This window comes from Lathamus discolor, chromosome 11, assembly GCF_037157495.1.
Source record: "Lathamus discolor isolate bLatDis1 chromosome 11, bLatDis1.hap1, whole genome shotgun sequence".
Classification (NCBI taxonomy): Eukaryota; Metazoa; Chordata; class Aves; order Psittaciformes; family Psittacidae; genus Lathamus; species Lathamus discolor.
In genome coordinates this window covers 721,010-742,584 of record NC_088894.1, presented here as the reverse complement: position 1 = coordinate 742,584, position 21,575 = coordinate 721,010, and the positions used below count along the sequence as shown (strand labels likewise).

At 60.8% G+C, this 21,575-nt stretch overlaps 1 protein-coding gene across 2 annotated transcripts in view; it reads right to left on the bottom strand.

Annotated features, from left to right (window-relative positions):
* Positions 1–16,795, bottom strand: part of NOL4L (nucleolar protein 4 like) — a 57,568-nt gene extending 40,773 nt beyond the window's left edge. For both annotated transcript variants that reach the window (XM_065691862.1, XM_065691863.1), the window contains exons 1-2: positions 16,476–16,795; positions 236–391 (exon numbers count right to left, since the gene is read on the bottom strand). In XM_065691862.1, the coding sequence (XP_065547934.1) occupies positions 236–391; positions 16,476–16,784 (465 nt within the window). In that variant the 5' untranslated portion in view covers positions 16,785–16,795. The remainder of the gene's footprint in view (positions 1–235; positions 392–16,475) is intronic.
* Positions 16,796–21,575: the final 4,780 nt, after the last annotated feature.

Sequence of the window (21,575 nt, the reverse complement as noted above, 5' to 3'; positions counted from 1 at the left end):
TCTTTCCCCCTCTCCAAGCCACCACACTGCTGTGCAGCTGCTGCAGGTGGGTCTCCCAGCTCCCCAGCCCTGCTGCTCAGCCTTTAACCGATTCCCCTGCCTCCCTGCACAGGCACCAGGACTGCCCTTCACCTCTGCCTCCCACCAGCAGCTCTGCTGGTACCTCCCCTTGTGGTCCCCATCCCCGTGGGACACCCCTGCTCCCATCCCCTAGCACGCGGGGCAGGACTCTCACCGCTCGGTAGGTTTTCTTCTGCCCGGCATGTTTGGGTGCTTTGCCCGGCTCCGACGAGCTCTCCACATGCATCGAGTAGATGATGTCAAAGAAATCTTCCACCACAGCCACGCGCTTCAGAGAGATGCCCTCGGGCTCCGTCAGTCCATCTGCCCCCTACAACAGTGCAGGCAAGCTGAGTTAGTGTCAGCAGTGGGTGACAGGGGTGACAAGATGGGCCCGGGGCTAACGCGGTCGGAGGGGGCAGCGCCGCAGTGCTGCTGCCTTGGGCACAGGGGATGTGGGGGATGAATTAAACAGGGCTCCAGGGAGGATCCTGCTGTAGCCAGGGCAGTGGAAGCTGCTGCTGTGCTGCTAAAGCTGCCAGTGAAATTGGGCCAGGAACAAAAACAAGGGAAGAGTCCAGAGTGCAGCCAGAAATTGAATTTTCATAATGTGGGGTGATTTTGCTAAGCAGGGAACAGGCAGGGAAGCTCTTTGGACCTGCACATGGCACTAAACCACCCTGGGAAGCCCTGTGACATTGGGCTGCAGACCCTGCGGACACAGATCAGCTGCTGGCAGGACAAGGTTTCACTGTGATGCCAGGATACGGCCCCTAAAGGAAGGAGACAGCATCTCCCTCCTTCCCCGCACTGACCTTTCCAAGGCACCCTCCCTCTCTCACATACGCAGAGCAGCTGAGCGCTGGCAGCAGCAGCACAGCTCTTTGTGTGTTCGGATGTGCTGGAGAGCAGGAGGCAGTAATTCTGCCACACGGCAGTGGTGACAGACTGATGGGAGTGGGAAGTGTGGGGAGCAGTGCTCCTCCGAGCCGACTGGCACCACCGGTGTCAGCTCCCGCTGGCAGGGCGTGCCGGGGAAGGGGATGCAGCCACTGGTACCCGCAGCTGCTGCTGGTGCCCGGCACAAAGCACCGGCGCAGGCAGGGCACTGGGAGGTAGCCGGCGGTGACTGCATGGCAGCAGGCTCTGAGGAAGGGCCAGGCTTCGGGAGGTCACCCAGCTCGCTCCTTGAATTGATGCCATTGTTGCTCAGAGAGCTGTATGCATACCAAAACCTATATATTATATATACATATCCATACAGATATATACCCAGACCACGTCCCTTTGAGGCCTGCCTTCCTGAGGCATGCATCGATGCTATCCAGCTGGAGCACCCCAGGCTGCTGAGCAGCAACCTGCACATCTACATAACCTGCAAACTCTCTTTTTCATGTATATTCACACAGCAGGAGTGCAGGCAGAGCCTGGCAGAGGTCTGCATGCAAAGGGAACACCCAGCATCCTAACCTTGATTTTTGTTGTTAGTGGTGGTTGGGCTCTGGGTATGGTCTATATGCTGAACAAATGCTGTTCTTAATCAATCATTTAGAGGGACAACCTTCTGCTAGAGACTACCCAACGTCTTCCTGCAAAGTGCTGCCTGTTAAAGCTGGCTCCTCACCCCGGTTTGGGAACAGACACTGTGCTGGGCACAGACTGCAGTGGGCTGGGGCGGTCCAGCACAAACCACCTCAGCCTTCCCGAGGGAGTCCCGAGCCCTGCATGAAGGTGGCTGTAACAAAGAGAATGCAGAGAGCGAACACAAGGGGCAGGGTGGCAGCTCGGCCGTGGTGGGGGTCGGGAAACTTGGCCCGCGGGAGCGTCTGTGAGGAACACAGACCTAATTCCTTCTGTCACCGTTCGGGGAGTTTCACTGCAATCGAGGGCACGGGTATTCCCCTGCCAGGGAGGAGCGGGCATTAGGAGGCTTCCCACTGACCAATAATCCTCAGAGCAGGGTTGAAATGAGGATAATTACAGAAACAGGACAAAGGAAAACGAATGCAGCAGGAGAAAAGCACAGTCAGACGCAACAAGCAGAGCCCTCAAAATTAAGGTTGTTCCCAGCCCCGTACGCAAACCACTATTTCCAGGGCCATCCCAGCCAGCTAACACCCTCCTCCCTGCGCTGCCTGTGGTTCCCTGCTCCCTCCTCGGTTTCAAAATGAATGCAGTTAAGGTCTGGGCATCACCGGAGCCGCTCTGCTCATCCTTCATACAGCCTGCCTCTCCGTCCTGGCCGGATGCCGGAGCTGTCTCCTCGACATCCCTCCCCTGCCTCCTCGTGGCTCTCCATCCCCCCTCAGCCTTGTGACTTCTCTCTCTGCGATGATTATTTAGCTCTGGGAAGCAGGTGAGATCCAAGTGGGATACAAGCGGCTGGATCAAGTCAGTGCTTCCAGGATTACAAGGTTTCTATCTGCCAACATCACCCAAGGTTGACCTAGGATGCAAGGGGACACAGGCGCTACACACTAGCTCTGAGAGGGGCCCACGCCCCCCCGGTTCCACACCCAGCATTGCTCATGAGTATTCAAGGCATGAGTCAGAGCCCACAGTATCTCAGAGCGGCTTAAAACCCCCTTAGGTTTAAAAAGCAACAAAAATTCATTTGGGAAGGATGGGAATAAGGGATGCTTTCACCTCCTCCTGGTGTTGGGGCCCTATTGGAAGTCACCTGCCCCCAAAACGAGTAGAAGATTTCAGGAGTGAAGCTCAGCCCCGACAGAAGCGCTTGGAACCAGGCAGCATTTCAGGTGCTGAGGGGAGGAATTCCCTTTGCCACCTCACAGGCACCCTCCTTCTCCCGACATTTGCCCAGCATCAGTCTGTCTGTCCCCCTTCCCAGTCTCTCCTCTTCCCCCGCTGCATGTCCCATCCCACAGGGATGGATGCGCCTCACCCCCCTTCTCCCACCTCCTGCCCGCCTCCCCGCACCCCCTCTCCCCCAGGTTATCCATCGGGTCTTTTCCCTTCCCACTCTCCTTTGTTTTCCCCATCTCCTCCAGGCCCACGTCTCCTCTCTCGCCTCCTCCTCACGTCCCCGTGACCGCGGCAGCAGCTCCCGGCAGCCACCCTCGGGCCTCTGCACCCGCATCTCGCCCGCATCCCCCCTGCCCCATCCCGCCCGCTGCTCCCGGGCCGCCAGGCCCCGCTCATCCCCGGGAGCGGCGCCGGGAGGTGGCTGCGGGCCCGGGGCCGGTGGGGAGCGACGGGAGGCGAAAGCCCTTTCAGGTGGCCCGGGCGGGGCAGCGCTGCCCCGCGGCCCGGCCCCGGCACCTTTGTTCGCGGCCCTGCCCCGCGCTCCCCCCCGCCGCCGAGGGCACGCCAGGCCCCGGCCCCCGGGACCCCGCCGCGGGGACCCCTCCCCTCCCCGTCCCCCGCAGGCCCGGGGCCGGGCCCTTCCCCTCCCGCTCGGCCGGGGTTGCCGGGGCCGGGACATCTGCCGCGGCGGCGGGAGGGGAGGGCGCCCCCGGGCCGGGCCGGGCTGAGGCCCGCCGGCAGGTAGCGGGGTAACCATGGCAACCGGCGGGGCCGCGCTGCCGGCGGTAATCCGCTCCCCCGGGCCGGGCCGGGCCCGCCGCTGGCTCCTCCTCACGCCCGCCCCGGTGCCCCCGCAGGGCCCCGCCCGGCACGGACCGGCCGCGGGCAGGGCCCCCTCGGCGGGGGCTCGGCTGTGGGCAGGCTCCGACAAGCCCGGCCCGGGCTGAGGGCACGTCCGGGCCGCGGGCGCCCGGGCTCCCGCACCTCAGCCCCCGGTGCGGGCAGCCCCGCGGGCAGCGCGGCCTCTGCCGCTCCCCTCACCGCGCCCCGCTGTGTCCCCAGCACGGGCCCGCCGTGCCTCGGGGCCCGGCAGCGGCCCCCCCGCACACGCACGGCGGCCTCCCGCAGCCCGGCCCCGTCCGCTCCGGCCCCCGCAGCCCGTGTGGAAGCTGCCATCGCGGGGCACCGCGGCGCTGGGCAGCGCTGGGGCTCCGTGCGGGCCGGCAGCTGCCACCCGATCCCCCGCGCGGTGACCGCCACCCCGAGCCCCTGCGAGCCGCCAGCGCCCCGTGCGAAACCGGACTCCGGCCGGGGTCAGCCCCGCAGGGAGGCCAGGGATGAGCAGCGGCCTCCCTGCGAGCCCGGCCCCGCCTCGGCCCTGATCTGGGACAAGACGGGAGGGTTTAAGCTGAGCCGCGAGCCCAGGAGGCAGCGTGGTCCCAGCTCCTCCACAGGAGCATCCGGTACCTGCCCGGTTGGGCTCAGCAGCCTGAGGGTCCTGGCTCTGCCCTGCACCGGCTGGCAGGGGCAATCTGCCCCCTCCAGCGGGGCCGGCAGCTCCCCTGGGGCCGGGGAAGCTGCTCCGCAGAGAACCCTCCCTTTTCAGAGCGGGGTGGACGGAGAGGGCCAGCGGGCAGGGAGCACGGGAGCAGCAGTGGGATGGGAGGGAGCGCCGACTGCTTCCCCATCTGCTGCGCTCACCAACAGATAAGGCGCTGCCCCGGCCTTCGCGCGAGGGGCTGATACCAGCCGAATTCAGCTTCCTGTGAGTCAAAAGCCGCTTCCTGCAGGCAGAGCTCTGCCTGATAATGGCTGCGCTCTGTTCTCTGCCCAGGGAGCAGACCCTCTGCTCGTACCTCTCCTTGGGCTTCCCACATGAAAGCGTTCGTCTCTGTATCTCCCAGCCACAGCATCTCCCCCCACCTGCCCCCCGTGCAGGCTCTCAGCACGTTCAACGCTTACATTCCTGTGGCTGGCTGGAAGGGCCGCGGTCACCCTTATCCCTGGGACACCCGCACGGGAGGTTTGGGGCCGGCCCTATCGAGCTGCCCCTCAAGGTCACCTCCCTTGCAGGCAGGAACGAGGCAGCGGCGCTCGCTGTGCCTGCGTTCCCTGCGGAGCAGGGCACGGCTGCAGGGCCCCAGCCGGGGGTTCCCTGGTCCCACACTGCAGCGGCTGCAGGTTCCACAGCCCACGCTGCAGCGCTATCTCAGCCGTCCCTCAGCATCCCTGCAAGCCCTTGGTGCTTCCCTCTGCTGCATCCACAAAGCTGCTATCACATGCCTGTTTCGAGATTAGCAAACCTGGGTTTGTGCTTTATCTGCTGCTCTCTCCTCTTTCAGGTGCCTTCCTAATTCCCTGCAAGTTGTGGTTTGTTCTAAGGAAATTTTTGTTCTGCAGACGAAGATCAGCTGCAGCACGGCGCGGATGGCAGAGAGAGCAGCTGGCACCTACAGAGGCCAGAAACCACGACACACGGCGAGGGAGGAAACCCTGCCAGAGACATCCCCGACCGGTGCGCCAGAGATGGAACCTCCGGTCCACCCCCCCGGCCAGCCGCGGCACCACCAGCAGCACCCCCACCTCGGCCATTGCTCCTGCTCAGGCTTCGGCACCAAACCAGACTTTTTATTTCAATATGGACTCTTACAACTTTTGATCAAGAAACTGTTCCTGGTACTTCTCATCTCTGGGAAGTCAGCCCTTGATTGGCTTCTATATTTAGACTTCTCCAGGGCTTTAGGAAGTTCACTCCTCTTGGTATTTAGGTGTAGGATGAAAGCAGCTTTTGCGGGGGATATGTTAAACCACAGCAGGCTCCCTCTGCTAATGCTGCGAGGAGAAAGAAGAGCTAGATTCCTCGAACTTCCCTCTTCCTCGTGTCCCCCATGCCACAGGCACGGTGCGCGCCTCAGAAACAGGCACTGGGGACAAGCCAGGCGGAGAACAATATCAGCTGCACAGCTCCTAATAAAAAGAGCCCACGAGGAGAAGATGGGAAATGCTCTCACTTATGGATTTTGCTCTTTTTTTTTCTCCTGGAAATATCTTGCTGGGAATTTTTTTTTTCTGATCATTTCTGCTTGAAAAACAGGGAAAAGAAGGGTTGCTAAAATGTTGATGGTGTTTCTCAGCGCTAAGCAATTATATGTCGCTCTGCACGAACCACCAAGCAAACATGAGGCCCCATCCTGCACTGACAGCTACAGTCCCACTTACTGCAGCACCACCAGCCCTGGCTCTGCCGATGTGCTGAGCCTCATCCAGGCTGCGTTGGTGCATTCACATTGTTCCTCTGCCCAGAACTGTACACAAGAGGATTTTTCCTCCTTGCAAAGCAAACACTTCCATGTGAGGGGCAGCGGGGGCAGTGGGTTTAGACAGCAAACAGAGCTGAGGTGGATCTGTCAGTGGGGCACCGGCGCCATGCACGAGAGAGCTGCTCTTTCAGCAGCCACAGCTGAGCCGGCGAGGTGGGTCCAGGCCCTTGCTCCAACCTTGGCTTATTCCTCTCCCAGCTCCCAGGCCTGGGAATGAAAACACGGGGAGCCTGGAAAAGGCAGCCCTGCCTCCAGCTGCAGAGAGGGTGGGCTGTGGGTCTGCTCCCCTGGGGATGGGGCTGCCCTCCATTGCAGGCCTGCCTTGGACAAGGGAGGAGAAGCCTGGCAGACCATGGGCTTGCCCGGATGCAGGCTCTGAGGTTTGCTGGGATGCCTGCTCCAAGGCTTGCTGGGATGCCTGCTGTGCCCAGGAGGCAGAGGACATTTTGCACGGTGCAGGAGAGCAGAGCTGCCTCGCTGCGAGCCGGCAGGGAAGCTGCAGGAGCTGCTGGATCTGGCACACAGCGCTCCCCAATAGATGTGACCCCGCTGCCCATGGGCCTGGAATGAGCAGGGAGGCAGCACTGCCCTGCCCACAGGCAGGGTTACAGGGCAGGCGAGCAGGCTGCTCCGAGGTAACAAAACACCGGGTGCATGGAGCAGCCTGAGCTGCCGGCTGAGCGCCGTGTCTTGGGCTTGGTGAGAGATGCTGCTGCGACCTCGTGAGGAGAGCACCCCATTGCCCTGCCCACAGCATCCCACTGCCCTGCCCAGGGAACAGCTCCCTGAGGCCTTGGGCATCCCACCCATGGACTGGGGACTGTGGCATGCCGTGACCCGTGCGGGGAAGCATCATGCCATGGATCAAACAGGGAAGGTATCACAGACATTATTATTAGGGGATTATTATAACATTGCAGCATCTCTTGCTATTTTTAAATGGGCAGAGTTAAAATGTGAGTTTGGGTGGGTTTTCTTTAATACACCTGCAAAGATGGGTAGCAATTTCTTAGTGTCATTTGGAACTTGGTTTAGGTGATGGGGAGACATGCTACCGGTGTGGAAAAAAGGGGGGAAATGGTAAACTGCATTTATAATGACAAGAGTGTTTATATTCCATAGCATCCTGAAAGAAAGCTAAAACTAGAAATCTATGAGAATCTGAAAATACATCACTGTAACACAAACGCAGGACGTGTTTAGAGCTGGCTCTTCCTTGAAGTTATCACCGTGAGCCATCTCCCCAGCACCGAGGCACTAATCTGATGGAGATCACCACCAAAGCAAAATCCTTCAGGTTGGAGGGGGACGAGGCATGGTACGAGCGATGAGGCTACCTGTCACAGCAAGGTGACCCCCCTCTTCCTGGGAACAGGCCCAGCAGAACAGGGCAGCCGGCTGACATCACCGCATCTCCAGCGAGGACACGGTGATGACAAAATGAAACCGAGGAGGAGGAGGAGCAGAGCCGCAGGTTCAAGCAAAACTATGTAAAACAAACTACAGATGCTGCTGCAGTGAGCCAAGGTCAGGCCGGGCTGAGGGGCTGAGCCGGGGATGCACAGCACCCTGGTGTCAGCTCCCCACCTCTGGCAACTCCGAGTATGTGGGTCACAGGAACAGCAATATATGCCTCTAGGAACACGCTGACAGCTCAGCGGCCATCCGAGGTGGTGAAGCGGCTGCACGGCCTCTCCTCCCCTCCCCTCCCAAAACACAGCCTCCTCGCCAGGTAAGGGCACTGTAGGGCTCAAGCCATGCCATGCCATGCTGTGCCACAGTGCCTTCAGCTACTATCCTGCTCTACACCTGAGCACTACCACCTCGCTTGCTGCTGCTCCCCCTGAGCAAACACTGGGCTTAGGAGCACTGCACTTCAAATGCAGATGGTGCTGAACCATGTTGGTCATACTGGACTCCATTACCCCCTTTCCCAGCACAGGAACCCAGCGAAAACAGCAGCTACCCTTGGTGAGAGCATTTATTCTGGGGGCACAAATGGCTCTGCAAGGGTGGAGGTGCTGTACGTGGAGCTGGGGGCCAAGGGGAGAGATATTAATGGGTATCTGCTTAGGTCCTCCCTGCGCTCCAGTAAACCCTCTCTGTATTGTGGCTTGTTTCCATCATAACCACACTAGGTGGACCCCAACCCTTCCAAAAGCCGAGCTCTGACATGTAAATAACACCTGGGATGGATTCCTCCATAACCTGGGACAACCAAGTGGATCTTTTTGAGCTGGTGACTGAGAGCTGTTGACGTGGGGGGAGCAGAAGTCAAGCATGTTCTTTAACGCCCCGTCACGGTAATCCCTCCTCAGAGACTCCTCTCCCAGGTCTAACACAGCCCAGCGACATCCCTTCACATCTGGTCTGACTGACGCATCACCACGGGCTGCACACATGGGTCGTATGGAGCAGCCTCACATCTGGGTCCCCCCGGTTTCCTGTGAGCCTGCATCTCCAAACAGGGCTGCTGCTGGGAGCAGGGAAAGGGAGGGCAAAGCGAACAGGGCAGGGAAGGCAGACAATTAATATAACCTGCCCTCTGCGTGAGGAATAAATTGGCAGCTGACAGGTTATAATCTGTGCAAGCAGGATCTTCACGGGAGAGGTGAAGGCTCCATTGGGGGCCAATTGGATGGTTAATTAGGAGGCCGAAGCAGAGGATTCGTGAAAATGTTTATGAAACAGTGCCTGGCAAGGGAGCCTCTGAGAAACGCTCACCAGAGAGGAGCTGCTGCTGGTTCGGAGGAGGGAACGCGAGGGTGAAGCAGCAGAACCGAGCACGGGGAGGGAGCAGAGCGATGCAAATGTCTGAGAGAGGGACGGGGATTCCCAAGAGCAGAGGAGTGCGGGGAAGGACCCTGTGACATCGAATCTTTCTAGAAACACACGGGCCGTGTCCTCCCTCTTCCTCCTCCCTCCCTGGTCCCCACCCCTGTGACCAAAAGCCAGGGCTGTGTGAGCAGCCTCCGAGGCAGCCGCTGCAGCTCCAATGGCTGTGCAGAGCCGGGCACAGGGAAAGCAATTAAAGCAGAGCTTTGATGAGGACTCACAGACGCCTGCTCGTGTTAGAAATGCGCGAGCTTCTCCAAGCACCTTGGTGGTGGCTGGAGCCGGCCTGACCCCCGTCCCCTCCTCATCCCCTCCTCATCCCTTCCTCATCCCTCCTCGGCTCGTTGCTGCTGCAGCGGGAGCGTGACTGATGCTCTCTGTCCCACACACGGCTCCGAGAGCTCAGAGGTAGGAACCAGTTGCTAAGAGACAGGACTGTACTTTCCAGCCCACATCCAGACCTTTGTCACCAGCTCAAGGGCTTTCTGCTGGATCAAAACACCCGGCGCAGGTGAGCCGAGCGGGCAGGCCTGGTCCCAGCCCCCCACAGACGCATGGTCCCAGCTCGGGGGGGCTCAGGCATCCAAACCCACGATGGGAATGACAAGCCCAAAAGCATCCCAAAAGCATCCCCAAGGGACCAGCTCCTCTGTGCTGGCTGCTTGTCTCAGTGCTGTGAGACCCCAAACTGGAACGCCCTGTTAGTGCAGATGAGTGGATGACTCAGGGTTTGCTTTGAGATTCCTCCTTCAAACGCAGCCAAGAGGAGTCCCACACCTTATCCTCCTTTTATTTTTTTTGAGGGGTGCCTGATGAGCCTGGATTCATTTTTAGCCCAGAGACCCCCCTAAGAGAGACCCATCCCCAAACCTGGCAGGAGGAAAGCCTGAACTCTGAGACACAAAGACTGAATTTCCCTGCCTTCCCCAGGACATCCCCTTCCCTGGTCCATTGGAGCCACTGCCATTGCCTCCGCTTGTGTGTCAGAGGAGAAACACATCCTCCTGGGCTGCTGAGCCAAAGCAGAGCAAGGACAGGGAGAAACCACTCACACGGCATCTCGCTTTTGCAACTGTCACTCCACGAAGGGCCCTGGACCGCGCTGGTGAGAGACAACCAGCCTCTGCTCCACTCCCAGTGACCACAGCCTTCATCTCAGGTGCACAGCAAAGAAACCCTTACACCAAGCCCCTGCTCTTACCATCTGCTCCCCTACACACGCACATGGGCTGCAGCTATTCCTCCTCACATAAATTGCTGTTCTTTGGCACCAGCAACACAAGTGGAAGTCAGAAGCATCCCAACAACAACAACGATTTTGGCCAACAGGTCCCTGCCCTCACTACAATCAGCTAATTAAACCAGACGCCAAAACTCAGTGTGGCTTTGGCTCACCTCGATGCAATTCTTTCGAGGTGGGCACAGCTAACATGAGATGAGGGGAGAGTAATTGCTAATTTGCACTAAAGAAAGGGATGTGAATATGCATTCCCCGGCCACAGCAATGCAGAGCACCCGTGTGGGCCAGGGGAGCAGACACCCCAGCGATGCTCCCCTGTGCCTCTGTGGTTTCCCCACCATTTGTGTGCCCACAGCTGAGTTCACAGAATGCTCAGATCAGGACTGAGGTAGCAGGCAAAACCAAAACTATAGAGATGATATTAACAGGGGGTTACTGACTTGAGAAAGTTCTCACTGAAGAGCGTGGCCACCTCTTACTCAGCGACTGAATTCCCCTGCCCGCTTGTGATCAGAACCAGCCCCTCCGAGCCATGGCGAGGTCAGAGCGACACCCACTGAGACCCCCAAATCTGAAAGGATTGCAGGGTGAGGGAGGTACTTCATGGGTGAAAGCCTCAGCTGGCAGTGATCAAGGCCAGGCTGGACACAGGGGCTTGGAGCAACCTGCTCTAGGGGAATGTGTCCCTGCCCGTGCCAGGGGGCTGGAAGTGGATGAGCTCTAAGGTCCCTTCCAATCCATACCAGGCTGGGATTCCAAAACCTGCTGTTCCTCTCGGATCAGCAATGCCATCAGTGTTTCTGGAACCACGCAGGATGTGCAGTGTAGATGGTACAGAGATTATTCCTTTAGAAGCTGTTCAATCAGACACACATGAAGGGAGTGGGACCAGCAGGAGCAGTGGGATGTGACTCCAGGTTGCCTCTGTGCTGGTGACCAAAGCCAGTGCCCAGGCTGAGGCTGTCTGTATCTCTCTCTGGAGCTGCACCCATACCGCAGTACTAACCCCCATGGAGGGGCTGCCTGCTGATCAGGCTTGTACTCTTGGCAGAAAGAAAGCGGGGACTGAATGAGACGCCGGCTTTCCCCCCTTATCCCTAGAAGCAGCTTCAGCGAGCTGTCCCGCAGGGGTGGGAGAGGGCAGGAGCTGGGGATGGGCTCTGCTGCCACATCTCCTGCTGCCGGCTGGGCGAGGAACTTCATTCTGCCAGTCTGTAACTGCAGATTGTCAGAGCTCTTTAAATTCACCTTGCCAAGGTACTGGGGGCTTCTGGTGCTGCCTGGTGAGCTCCAGCCAGATCCCAGGCCCAGAGGACTGGGGTCACTGCTGTGACTCCTCCCACGAGCAGCTTCAGGAGGAAAAACCGCAACGGATGTGCAAGCTAGGAGCTGAACCCCAGCCTGGTCTGGGCTGGAAGGGACCTTAAAGCTTGCCCAGCTTCCACTGGAGCAGCTTGCTCCAAGCCCCTGTGTCCGACCTGGCCTTGAGCACTGCCAGGGATGGGGCAGCCACAGCTTCTCTGGGCACCCTGTGCCAGCGCCTCAGCACCCTCACAGGGAAGAGCTTCCATAGCTGTTCCATAGCAGGTGAAGGCTCAGTATGCTCCAAGGAAGCCCTGTGCTACGGAAGCCTTAGACAGTTTCTCAGATGATATCCCCAGGCCCATTTGCTGTGTCTGAGCCTCTTTTGAATGGTCTTGATTTATTATTTGTCCCTCACTTGAAGTGCACACAAAGTCTCAGTGGTTGTTCACATAGTGAGAACCGTCTGTTGACATGTTCTTGGAGGTTATAGATGTGCAGCTTTTTGGGCACTGAATATGGGCATTGAAGGGTACTCGTACCAGGAAAAATGTGCCCTCTATTAGCTGTGGGAACAGCATCTTTCCACCATGCCTGGCCTCGCAGCTCAAGCGTTGTGCTGCTGTGCTCTGCTGTGCTGTGCTGTCCCAGGGCCTGGCACCGCAGCTTCCACAGCACAACGCTCCCTGTCTCTGGAGCTAAACCATATTCAGGGGTAGGCTGTATTGCGAGATTTATCCTGTGTCCCATGTGATGCTTTCCCTGCTGTTGGAGAAAGGCCTCCATCCATTTTCCTTCATGGTCTCAGCAATTCCCACTGTAGGCTCCCCCCCACTACAGGACCTTTCCTTGGGATGAGCTTCACCAGGCACGACTGTAAAATCATTTCAAACGCCTGTCTCCGGGGGGGCAGCACCAGTGACCTGCACTCATCCAACAGCAGCACCCACACAATGTCCGCAGCCTTTTAGCCATGCCCAATGTCCGCAGCCTTTTAGCCATGCCCACAAGCCCCGCAGACCCTCGCCTCGGCTCTGCAGGGGACAGGGAGAGAGCAGGGAAGCAAACCCCAACGTGGGCAGCGCTGCAGAGCCTGCCCAAGCCCCGCGCGGTCCCCGAAGGGCCAGGCTGAGGCCAGGCTCCCCAGTCGCATCCCGCAGTCCCCCGCCTGCATCACCCCTGCCAGGACAAACCTGCCCCGCGAGGCCGGAGTTGTGACGAGCTCCCACCACGCACTGCCAAGGACAGCGCTGATGTAGGGAGCGTGTGTGACCCTCCCGCAGCAAGGGCCCAAGCCCAAGTCCAGGGCTGAGCCCCCCCTGCACACCCCACTGCTACAGCCGAAGCCAGGCGCATCGCCGGTTGTCACCAAAGCGCTGCACCACGTCTCCATCTCACTCTACATTTGTATGAGAAAGGCTGTCTAAATGATGCTAAATGCTTAGGACAAGAGGGACACGAGATTATAATGAACTGCGTCTTAGCACCTTGTCACGAAGGAATTCTCCCACAGTTCATAGCAAATCTGGGGAGAAGGGAGCCCGTGGCGCATCCGGGGCCGGGCCGGTCACCGGGTAATGAGGGGTTTTACACCTTATCCCCGTGAAGGAAGGGCAGATCTGGGCACTTTGGGCTGTATCCATTGTCTGTGCTGCTGCAGCACACAAAGATGCCCTCCTCCTCCTCCTCAGTACAGCCTGAACGCGTTTTTTCCCAACTCCCTGACCTGAAGGATGCAGCATCCAGCCCGTACATGAATAGGGCTGTCAGACAACAGTGTCCTGCACAGCAGAACCCCACGGGTTTATCTGCGTAGGGTGTTTTAATTGTATGTGCTAAATGTCCAGCATCTTCGGGACGTTCATCTGGGAAAAGGAAATGCGAGCGCTCCCCGTGCCAGACATCCGTCCGCACTGCTGTTCCTATTCCCAGTGCATTCTTTGAGAAGACCACCATCTGCTCTGACCACCACCTAAGGCAGATGCCCCTCTCAGTGCACAGTCCCAGCTCTCAAGCCACCCAAATCTGATTAGGCCTGTTCTGATGAGAGGCCTGGAGGAGGGCAAGGGAAAGTTACTCAGGAGAGAAAATAATAACCGCATGTTAATTATGTTTTCGCTACAGATATGCAGAAAATACAGCAGCCAGCTCAGGATGTGTGAGCCAAAAGCAGCAGCAACACCGGGCTGCTGGAGGGGGGGATTATTTGGGGGGTTTGGGATTATTGCTTCTTTATCCCAGTAGAGGAGTGGCCCAGCCCTGTCAGGGAAAGGCAGGATCTTATCCCCACTGCTGCCCTCTACACGCTCCTTACACCGCCTCTCCTCTAGCTATTGCTCCTGGTACCTCATGTTCCTAGCAGTGACCCGCAGACACGGCAGCACATCATGCACCCCCCTGCACCCTCTGAGACCCCACTGCATCCCGGCTGCCTGTGCTTCACCCATCCCTCCAGCCACGGGACAGTCCCAGCACGGAGCTGCCCCAGCAGATGAGCTTGGAGAAGGACGAGCAGCCGGGATGGGACGTGTCGGGTTGCTGAGGAGCACAACCAGCAGAAAGCAACCGGAACGCTGCTCCAGAAGTGTTGGGAAAAGCAGCTGAACGGGCACTGAACCAGAACACACGCTTCACCGTCCAGCAAGAGGCTCCTATCAGCTTCCCTATTTGACTGCATGCGTGAGAGAAATGAAATACACCCACAGACCCAGCCCAAAGCACCGAGGACGAGGAGAGCGCTGAATTCTGAGAGCTGAAGGAAATCCCTCTCAAGTTATCTCTATATTTGAGAGCCCCTTCAGGCAAAACCCAAAATGCAGCAACTGCCTTAAAGGGTCCACGGGACTCCCAGCAGAGCGGGGCGGTGGGGCTGGGATGGTGCAGTCTGGGGGCACCCATAGACCCTGAGCTGGAGGATTTGGGAAGCATAGTGCCTGGTCTTCCCTACTGCCAGTGGCTCTGGGAAGCACTCCCAGCCCTAACATCCATCCGGTTGGGAATAAGCCGTATTGCCCCTTGGAAAATGCAGTTGTCCCCTGAGGGCATGGCTGCTTTTTGTTGGGCTCAGGGAGCGGGGTGTATCTCCTGCCTGCAGCCTGCAGGGACTCTGCCTGGGAAGATGCGGGGCCTGGACACGCTCCTCGCTGAAACTTCATCTGGGCAGAAGCCCTGGGGGACCCGCGGCCTCGCACCGGCCTCACCGAGCCACCGGCCCCGGGGACCCTGCGGGACAAAGCGGGGGCAGGCGGGCGAGCAGCGGGGCCCGGCTCGGCCTCTCCGGGGTACCATGACTCGGCAGCATTCGGGAGATGTGGGATAGAGGCACCGGCTGGAGGGATGGAGAGGACCCGGGCAGGGCTGCATGTGTGAGAGCAGAGGGGTACAGCTCCGAATCCGCCCCGGCTGGTGCTGGGGGGGGGGGGGGAGGGGGGGGGAGGAGGCTGCAAAAAGGTCTTAAAAAAAAAAATTGCAAAGAATTTTTTTGGGGCATGGCATGGGGGAGGGGGGCTGCGAGGGGAGAAAGAAAGGAGCCTCTGAGCACCACGGAGGGAAAGGGAGAAATAATGACCCTTCCCCCTCCCCCCAATAATAAGGCAGACCAGATGGGAGGTAAATAGTGCGTTTAGAAGCATTTGCCACAGATGGGCTGCCCTCAATGGAAGCATCCTCCAGCCACATCAATGCTGGAGTCTGTGTGTGCACAGAAAACACTGCACCCTTCAGAGCAGCGGCAGCAGCAGCAGCAGCGGGAGAGGCGGGGAGGGACGGGGGGGAGAGAAAAAAAAATCCCTCCCGGAGCCCTGCGGAGCCGCCGGCCCGAGGAGCGGCCCCGGGGGGGCGGCGGGGCCGGGGCAGCCCCGGGCGCACCCTGCGCCGGGGGCCGCTAAAGTTGCGCGTTTCCCTCCGCTCCGGGGAGCGGAGCGCGCTCGGGACGGGAACAATGGGGCGGCGGGGCAGCCCCGGGCGGCGGCGGGGCGGGGGGGGCGGCGGGCAGCGGGGAGGGAGGCGGCCGGTGCGCCCGGCGGGGCGCCGAACAATGAGGCTCCGGCGGGGGAGTTTCCCGGGACGGCGGCCCGAGGAGGGGAGGGGGAGGCGGGGGGGAGCTGCCCTAATCCGGGCTCTGCCGCTGCCCGCACCCCCCGGGGCACCGGCTGCAGCGGCCGCGCCGGGGCGGGCAGCGCCGCGGGACGCCGGGGCCGGGCGAGCCGCAGCGGGCCGGGTCCCTGCGCTCCCTCCGCTCGGCGCGGCGCGGCGGCCGGGCGGGCAGGGCGCGGCGGCGGCAGCGGCGGCGGGGAGGGGGGGGGCACCGGCGCCCCCTCCCCGCCGCTCCCTGCCCTTGACTGCAGACCTGTCCCCGGCCGGGGGGCGGATGGGAAACGCCGGGCGAACGTGATCGGACGGGGCGAGGGGGGGGGCAGCGGGGCCCGCACCGGGCGGTGGCGAGGCCCCCCCGCGGGGGGCAGGTGCACGGCGGCGAGCGCGGGGCACCGCCGCCCCCCCACACCTCGCGCCGGCAGCGCCCGGGGACGGCGGCCGCACCGGATGGGACGGGGACGGGCACGGGGAGGGGAGGGGAGGGGGGGGCGGCGGAAGGTGCGAGGCTCCGGGCGGGCGCCTCTCGCCATCCGCATCCCGGGCGGGCCGGGGCGGCGGGGGCGCGGCGGCTGCCCCGGGAGCGGCGGGGGCTGCGGGAGCGGCCGGGCCCCGCGTCGCGCCCCGCATGGGGCATGCGCGCTCCCGGCGGCCGGCGGCGCGGCGGGGCTGGGCCGCCCGGTGCTGACGGGACAGGGCCGGCGCGGCGGCGGTGGGGACAGGGGGCCCCGGGGGTGCCCTCCCCCGCCCCGGGATACCCCCCCGCACCCCTCCCGCCCGCACCCCCGGGAGGACAGACAGACACGGACAGGCAGGCAGACAGACAGACACAGAGCCCCCGGGGCACGGAGCGCACTAACCGTTCCCGTTTTCACCGGCACATATACCACCACTTGACCCATCTTCGTCGCCTCCCTGGTGCCGTTTCCCAGGCGGAAGCCCTTGGACCGGACCCAGAACTGGAACTTGCCTTTCTCCCCCCCGCCGGAGCCGCCGCCGGAGCCGGATCCCCCCTGCAGCACCTCGGCGATGCGCTGGTACTTGCTCCGGGTCACCGTCTTGGTTTTAGCCGAGTCCCCGTAGGTGCGCAGGCACCAGTCCCGGAACTGCCGCCCCAGCTCGCTGTCCCCGGGGCGGCTCCCCCGTAGCAGCAACGGCGGCTTCGGCATCGCCCGGCCGGTAGCGGCGGCGGCGGCGGTAGCAGCAGCAGCAGCAGCAGCAACGGCGGTTCCCGGCCCCGCGCCCTGTCCCGGAGCGTGCGGAGGGGGGCAACCGGGGCGGCGCGGTGAGCCCGGCCGGTGCTTGCTCAGCTCGGGGCGGCCCGGGACGGGCTGCGGGGCCACCGTCCCGGATGGAGCGGGGATGGAAGAGGATGGAGAGGAGCGGGGGGGGATGGCCGGGGCTCGGACAGCGACCCGGCTCTCCGGGCGGAGGGAGGCACCGGCGGCGCCAGCAGCAGCAGCAGCCGCTCCTGTCACAGGATCACAGGCGGCTCCGGCTCGTCCCCCTCCCTCCCTCCCTCCGCCCGCCCGCCCGCCCGCCCGTCCTCCGCCCCCCTCCGGCCTCCTCCTCCTCCTCCTCTCAGCGGGATCCCACCTGTTAGAGCGGCCGCGACGACGGCGACGGGCCCCCCCCTCCCCCGGACGGGACCGCCCCGGGGCCGCCGTTCCCCCCGACCCGGGCCTCGTGTTCCGCGACGGTTGCCCCCCGGTGGGATGCGCTCCCCCGGCTCGGTCACCGCCCCCGTCCCCGCTCCCACGGCCCGAACGGGGAGGGTTTACGGGGGGGGGGTAGCGACTGAACCGGCCGGGGGGGTCTGTTCACGGGTCCCGGTGCCGGTCCCAGACAAAGGGCCGGCGGGCGCACGTGTGCGGCGGGACGGGACCGGGGCGAAGGCGGGCACCTGCCGAGCCGCCGCAGAGCCGGGGAGGAGCCGCGGGGGTAGCGGAGGGGTCTCCGCCATCCGCCCTCCGGAGCGGCCTGGAATGGAGAACGGGACAGAGCCGGGAGCTCGCCCCGCAGCGCCCTCGGTCGGGGCTGACCGTAGACGCGGCTGCGGCTTGTCCCGCCTGACCGAGAGAACCGCACCCCGCCCCGGAGAGCGGCCCCGGGGCAGCACCGGAGCCGGGAGACAAAGGCCGGACCCCGGCCTCGCTGCTTCGTTCCGCTCCCCCGCGGCGCTGCCCGGGCTGAGCATCCTCCCCGCCGGCCGGCGGCAGGGGGCTGAGGACCGGCACCGTCCCGCGGCGCTACCGAGCCCCGCCGCTGCGGGATAACGGGGGGGCTCCGACACAGGCGGCTCCGGGGGCGGCCCTGGGCCCTGTCCCGGGCGGTAGCTGCGGCTCCCCGGTGCTCCTGGTGATGCCATACGTGTGCTCCCTGTCCTGCAGTGCCATGCGTGTGCTGTGTGCCCAGCCAGCAGTGCCATGCGTGTGCTCGTGGTCTGTCCAGCAATGCCATACATATGCTCCCCGTCCAGCAGTGCCATGTATGTGCTTTGTGCCCACCCAGCAGTGCCACACATGTGCTCCTGGTGCATCTGTGGGTGCCACAAGTGCTCCCTGTCTGTCCACCAATGCCACACGTGGTTCCATTCTGTCCATCCATCCCACACGTGCGCTCCCTGTCATGCAATGCCATGTATGTGCTCTGTGCCCACCCAGCAGTGCCACACATGTGCTCCTGGTCCATGTGCGGGTGCCCCAAGTGCTCCCCGTCTGTCCATCAACGCCACACGTGGTTCCAGTCTGTCCATTGGTGCCATACTTGTGCTCTCTGTACAGCAGTTCCATGTGTGTGCTCCAAGCCCACTTGGTAATGCCACACATGTGGCACTGCTCTGTCCATCAGTGCCATGTGAGTGTTCCTGGTCTGTCCACCGGTCCCACACACATGCCCACTGTCCATCAGTACCACACATGCTCCCAGCCTGCCCACTGGTGCCATACATGTGCTCCCTGCCAACCTGGCAGTGCCACGCATGTGCTCCTGCTCTGTCCATCAATGCCATACATGTGGTCTTGGCCTGTCCAGTGCCATGTGTGTGCTCTGTGCTGGCTGGGTCACAGAAGTGGTGCGTGCTGGGGGTTCCTATCCTGTCCACAGAGGTGGGGCTGGGATAAGGATGTAGCAGCAGGAGCCTGTGGAAACCTGGGAGAGGGATTTGATGTGGCAGGGAGTTGTCTGAGGCCAGGACTGGAGACAGGGTGAGGGTGAGGGCGCTTCAGTGGCCAAAGGGCAGTTTTGTTCCCTGCCCCTCACCCGTGCTGGCCACACTGCGCCCATCCAACAGGTCCCCAAGTTGGGCATCAAGTGCTGCAAGAGCTGATCCACGGGTTGGCCATGCCAGAGGGAGCACGGTGAAAGCAGGGGTGTCTGTGACACCAGTGCGTTGAAATCAATTATTGCGATGCACCACTGTAAGTCCCTCTGTACCGCACTGCATGTCTGGATGCCTCTCCAAAAATTCCCAGTGTTCCCATCCAGTTTGGGCCCAACACAGAGAGGGACTTAAACACAGGTCTGCCCCAGGTTGGGTTTTCTACCCAAAGGCACGTAGTACAGGCTGCCTACAGGAACTGCGAGTGCACTGCAGTATTTCTGCTGACCACTAAAACCAAGATGGACATCCTTTCCAGCCTCAGTCAGCCATGGAAGCGCGGCTTCCTCGGGGAGCTGCGTGAGGATGCTGGGGGATGGAGAGAGCAAAAAAGAGATGGATATTGGGCACCGCTGGGCCTCGTGGGGCAACTTGCTCACCAAGACTTGGTGGATGAGTCCAGGCTCAGCTCGTAGCCTGCTACAGCACACGGGCACCCTGCCACTGGGCTGCAGAACTCTCTGGAACGTGGGGTGGCCATGGGGTGGGATTCCCTGGGCGGACTCTGTGAAGAGGCTTTCCAGGAGGTGTTGTGTGAGGAAGGCAGTGACAGGACGCTGCTTTTGCTGGGGAGCTGCTCCAGCTGGGGCTGCTTCCTCCTTTGGCTGAGGGAGTCACTCAACTCCACTCCTTGCAACTCAACCACTCAGGAGCCAAGAGGAAAGGGAGCAATATCTTCTAGGCATGGACAAAAGTCTCCTACCTCTGCCCACCCATCTGGAGCTGAGGTAGGATATTGCATGTCCATTATAGTTGGATATTTTCACAGGAACAGCACCAATTTGGGGTTTATCACTGCCAAATCACAGTGGCCATCAAACATCCTTAGCTCCATTGGTGCAAAGCAGAGTGATAAGCATTAAATATTCTGTAATAACTACTAGGTCTCTCACCCATCCTCCACGTGGTTCGGTTTGTTAATAGCTGCTGTTAAGTGTCTTGACAGCTCTTTGAAAGTGAATCCCTCCAGATTTTCTGTTAAGAAGGTTCGGGTTCCCACCTAGAAAGCGATGCAGAGGTCACTCGGGAGAGCACCAACGTGTGCTTGGGACGGCAAAGCCAGCCAGACCACCAGCTGCTGTCCTTGCAAGGAGGCTTTGGGGAAGATCTCGAGGTCCTTTCCATCCCTAACTATTCTATGATTCTATGATTCTAAGACCACTCACACAGGGACTGAGTGTTCAGGTCAGTATTTAAAGTCCCAGTCCAGCATGGATCCAACAAGGGTTTGACTTGCACTGCATCACCAGTCACAGAGAGCCATGGAGTCCCAGACTGGTTTGGGTTGAAGGGACTTTAAAGCTCATCCAGCTCCAAGCAGGGACCCCTTCCACTGGAGCAGCTTGCTCCAAGCCCCTGTGTCCAACCTGGCCTCCATCACTGCCAGGTAGAACACAGGATATTGAGGCCACTCTTGGCCTTAAAGATAGGGGAGGGAAAAGGGGTGGGAAGGTTTGGTGGCACTGGCCCATCAGCTGTGGGTTCTGGGTGACAGAGACTGGATTCATTCAGCGCAGGGTGTCTGCTGCAGGCTTTCTTCTAGATGAGCACATGATAACTGTAGGTCCATTGCTATTTATATGACAAATAAAAGTTGTTCTTAGAAACTTCCAACAGATATAACCTGGACGTTGTTCTCTTTGTGACAGATCCTTGGGTACGGGAACCCCACAGCCTGGACCATTCTATTGGCTCATGGTCATTCCTTCACATACATAAACGCAAGGAAATCAGGAATTAGGGATTGTAATACCTGGAAAACGATGAATTGGGAATACCAGAGCAGCTTCCCTGGGATGGGAACCTCTGATGATGGAAGGCTCCGCTGCCTCATGGCATGGTGAGAGTCTGGAGAAGGTACCTGGTGTGTGCAGAGCTCCCTTCTCAAGGTACAAGACAAAGGGAAGATCGACACCGGCATGAGCCATGCACAGTGATGAACCCAGATCATCTCATAGCCAGCCGGTGGCATTTACCACACACTGTTTGTGTATGCAAGAGGACCCCTTGCCTCTGCGGAGCAACAGCGCCCGGGAAGGCACAGGTTTGAGAAAGAGAAGGGCGAGATAAGCGCCCCTGCTTCAGGGGATAAGCCTGAAACCGATGGTCAGGAGCGAGAAAGATGCTTCCTTTGTGGATATTTCCTTCCCCCGTTTTCTCCAGCGCTGGGGCCTTCCTTTGAAGTGCCTGATGCTTATCAGGGCAGGGGCAGGCAGCGGTCTGGAGGGACTGATTCAGCCTGGCCATATTCCTGTTTCCCACAGCGCTCGGGCCTCACCAGCACTCTGCTCCCAACCTCTGCTCCGGGCCCCTGCTCCCTCCGGAGGAGCCAGGTTGGGACCCGTTGGGCAGAGGGGAGCAGTGACCGTGGCAAACCATGCCAGGACCCTGCAGATCCCACCCTGGCATCCCCCGGTTACAGCTTCCAGGGGAAAGTGATAACTGGGAAGCACCTTCTCCTGGAGCTGCTTTGAACGTGGTTCATCAGCTGGGCTGGTTCAGCCTGGAGAAGAGAAGGCTCCAGATCTTAGAGCAGCTCCAGTGCCTGAAAGGGCTGCAGGAAACCTGGAGAGGGGCTTTG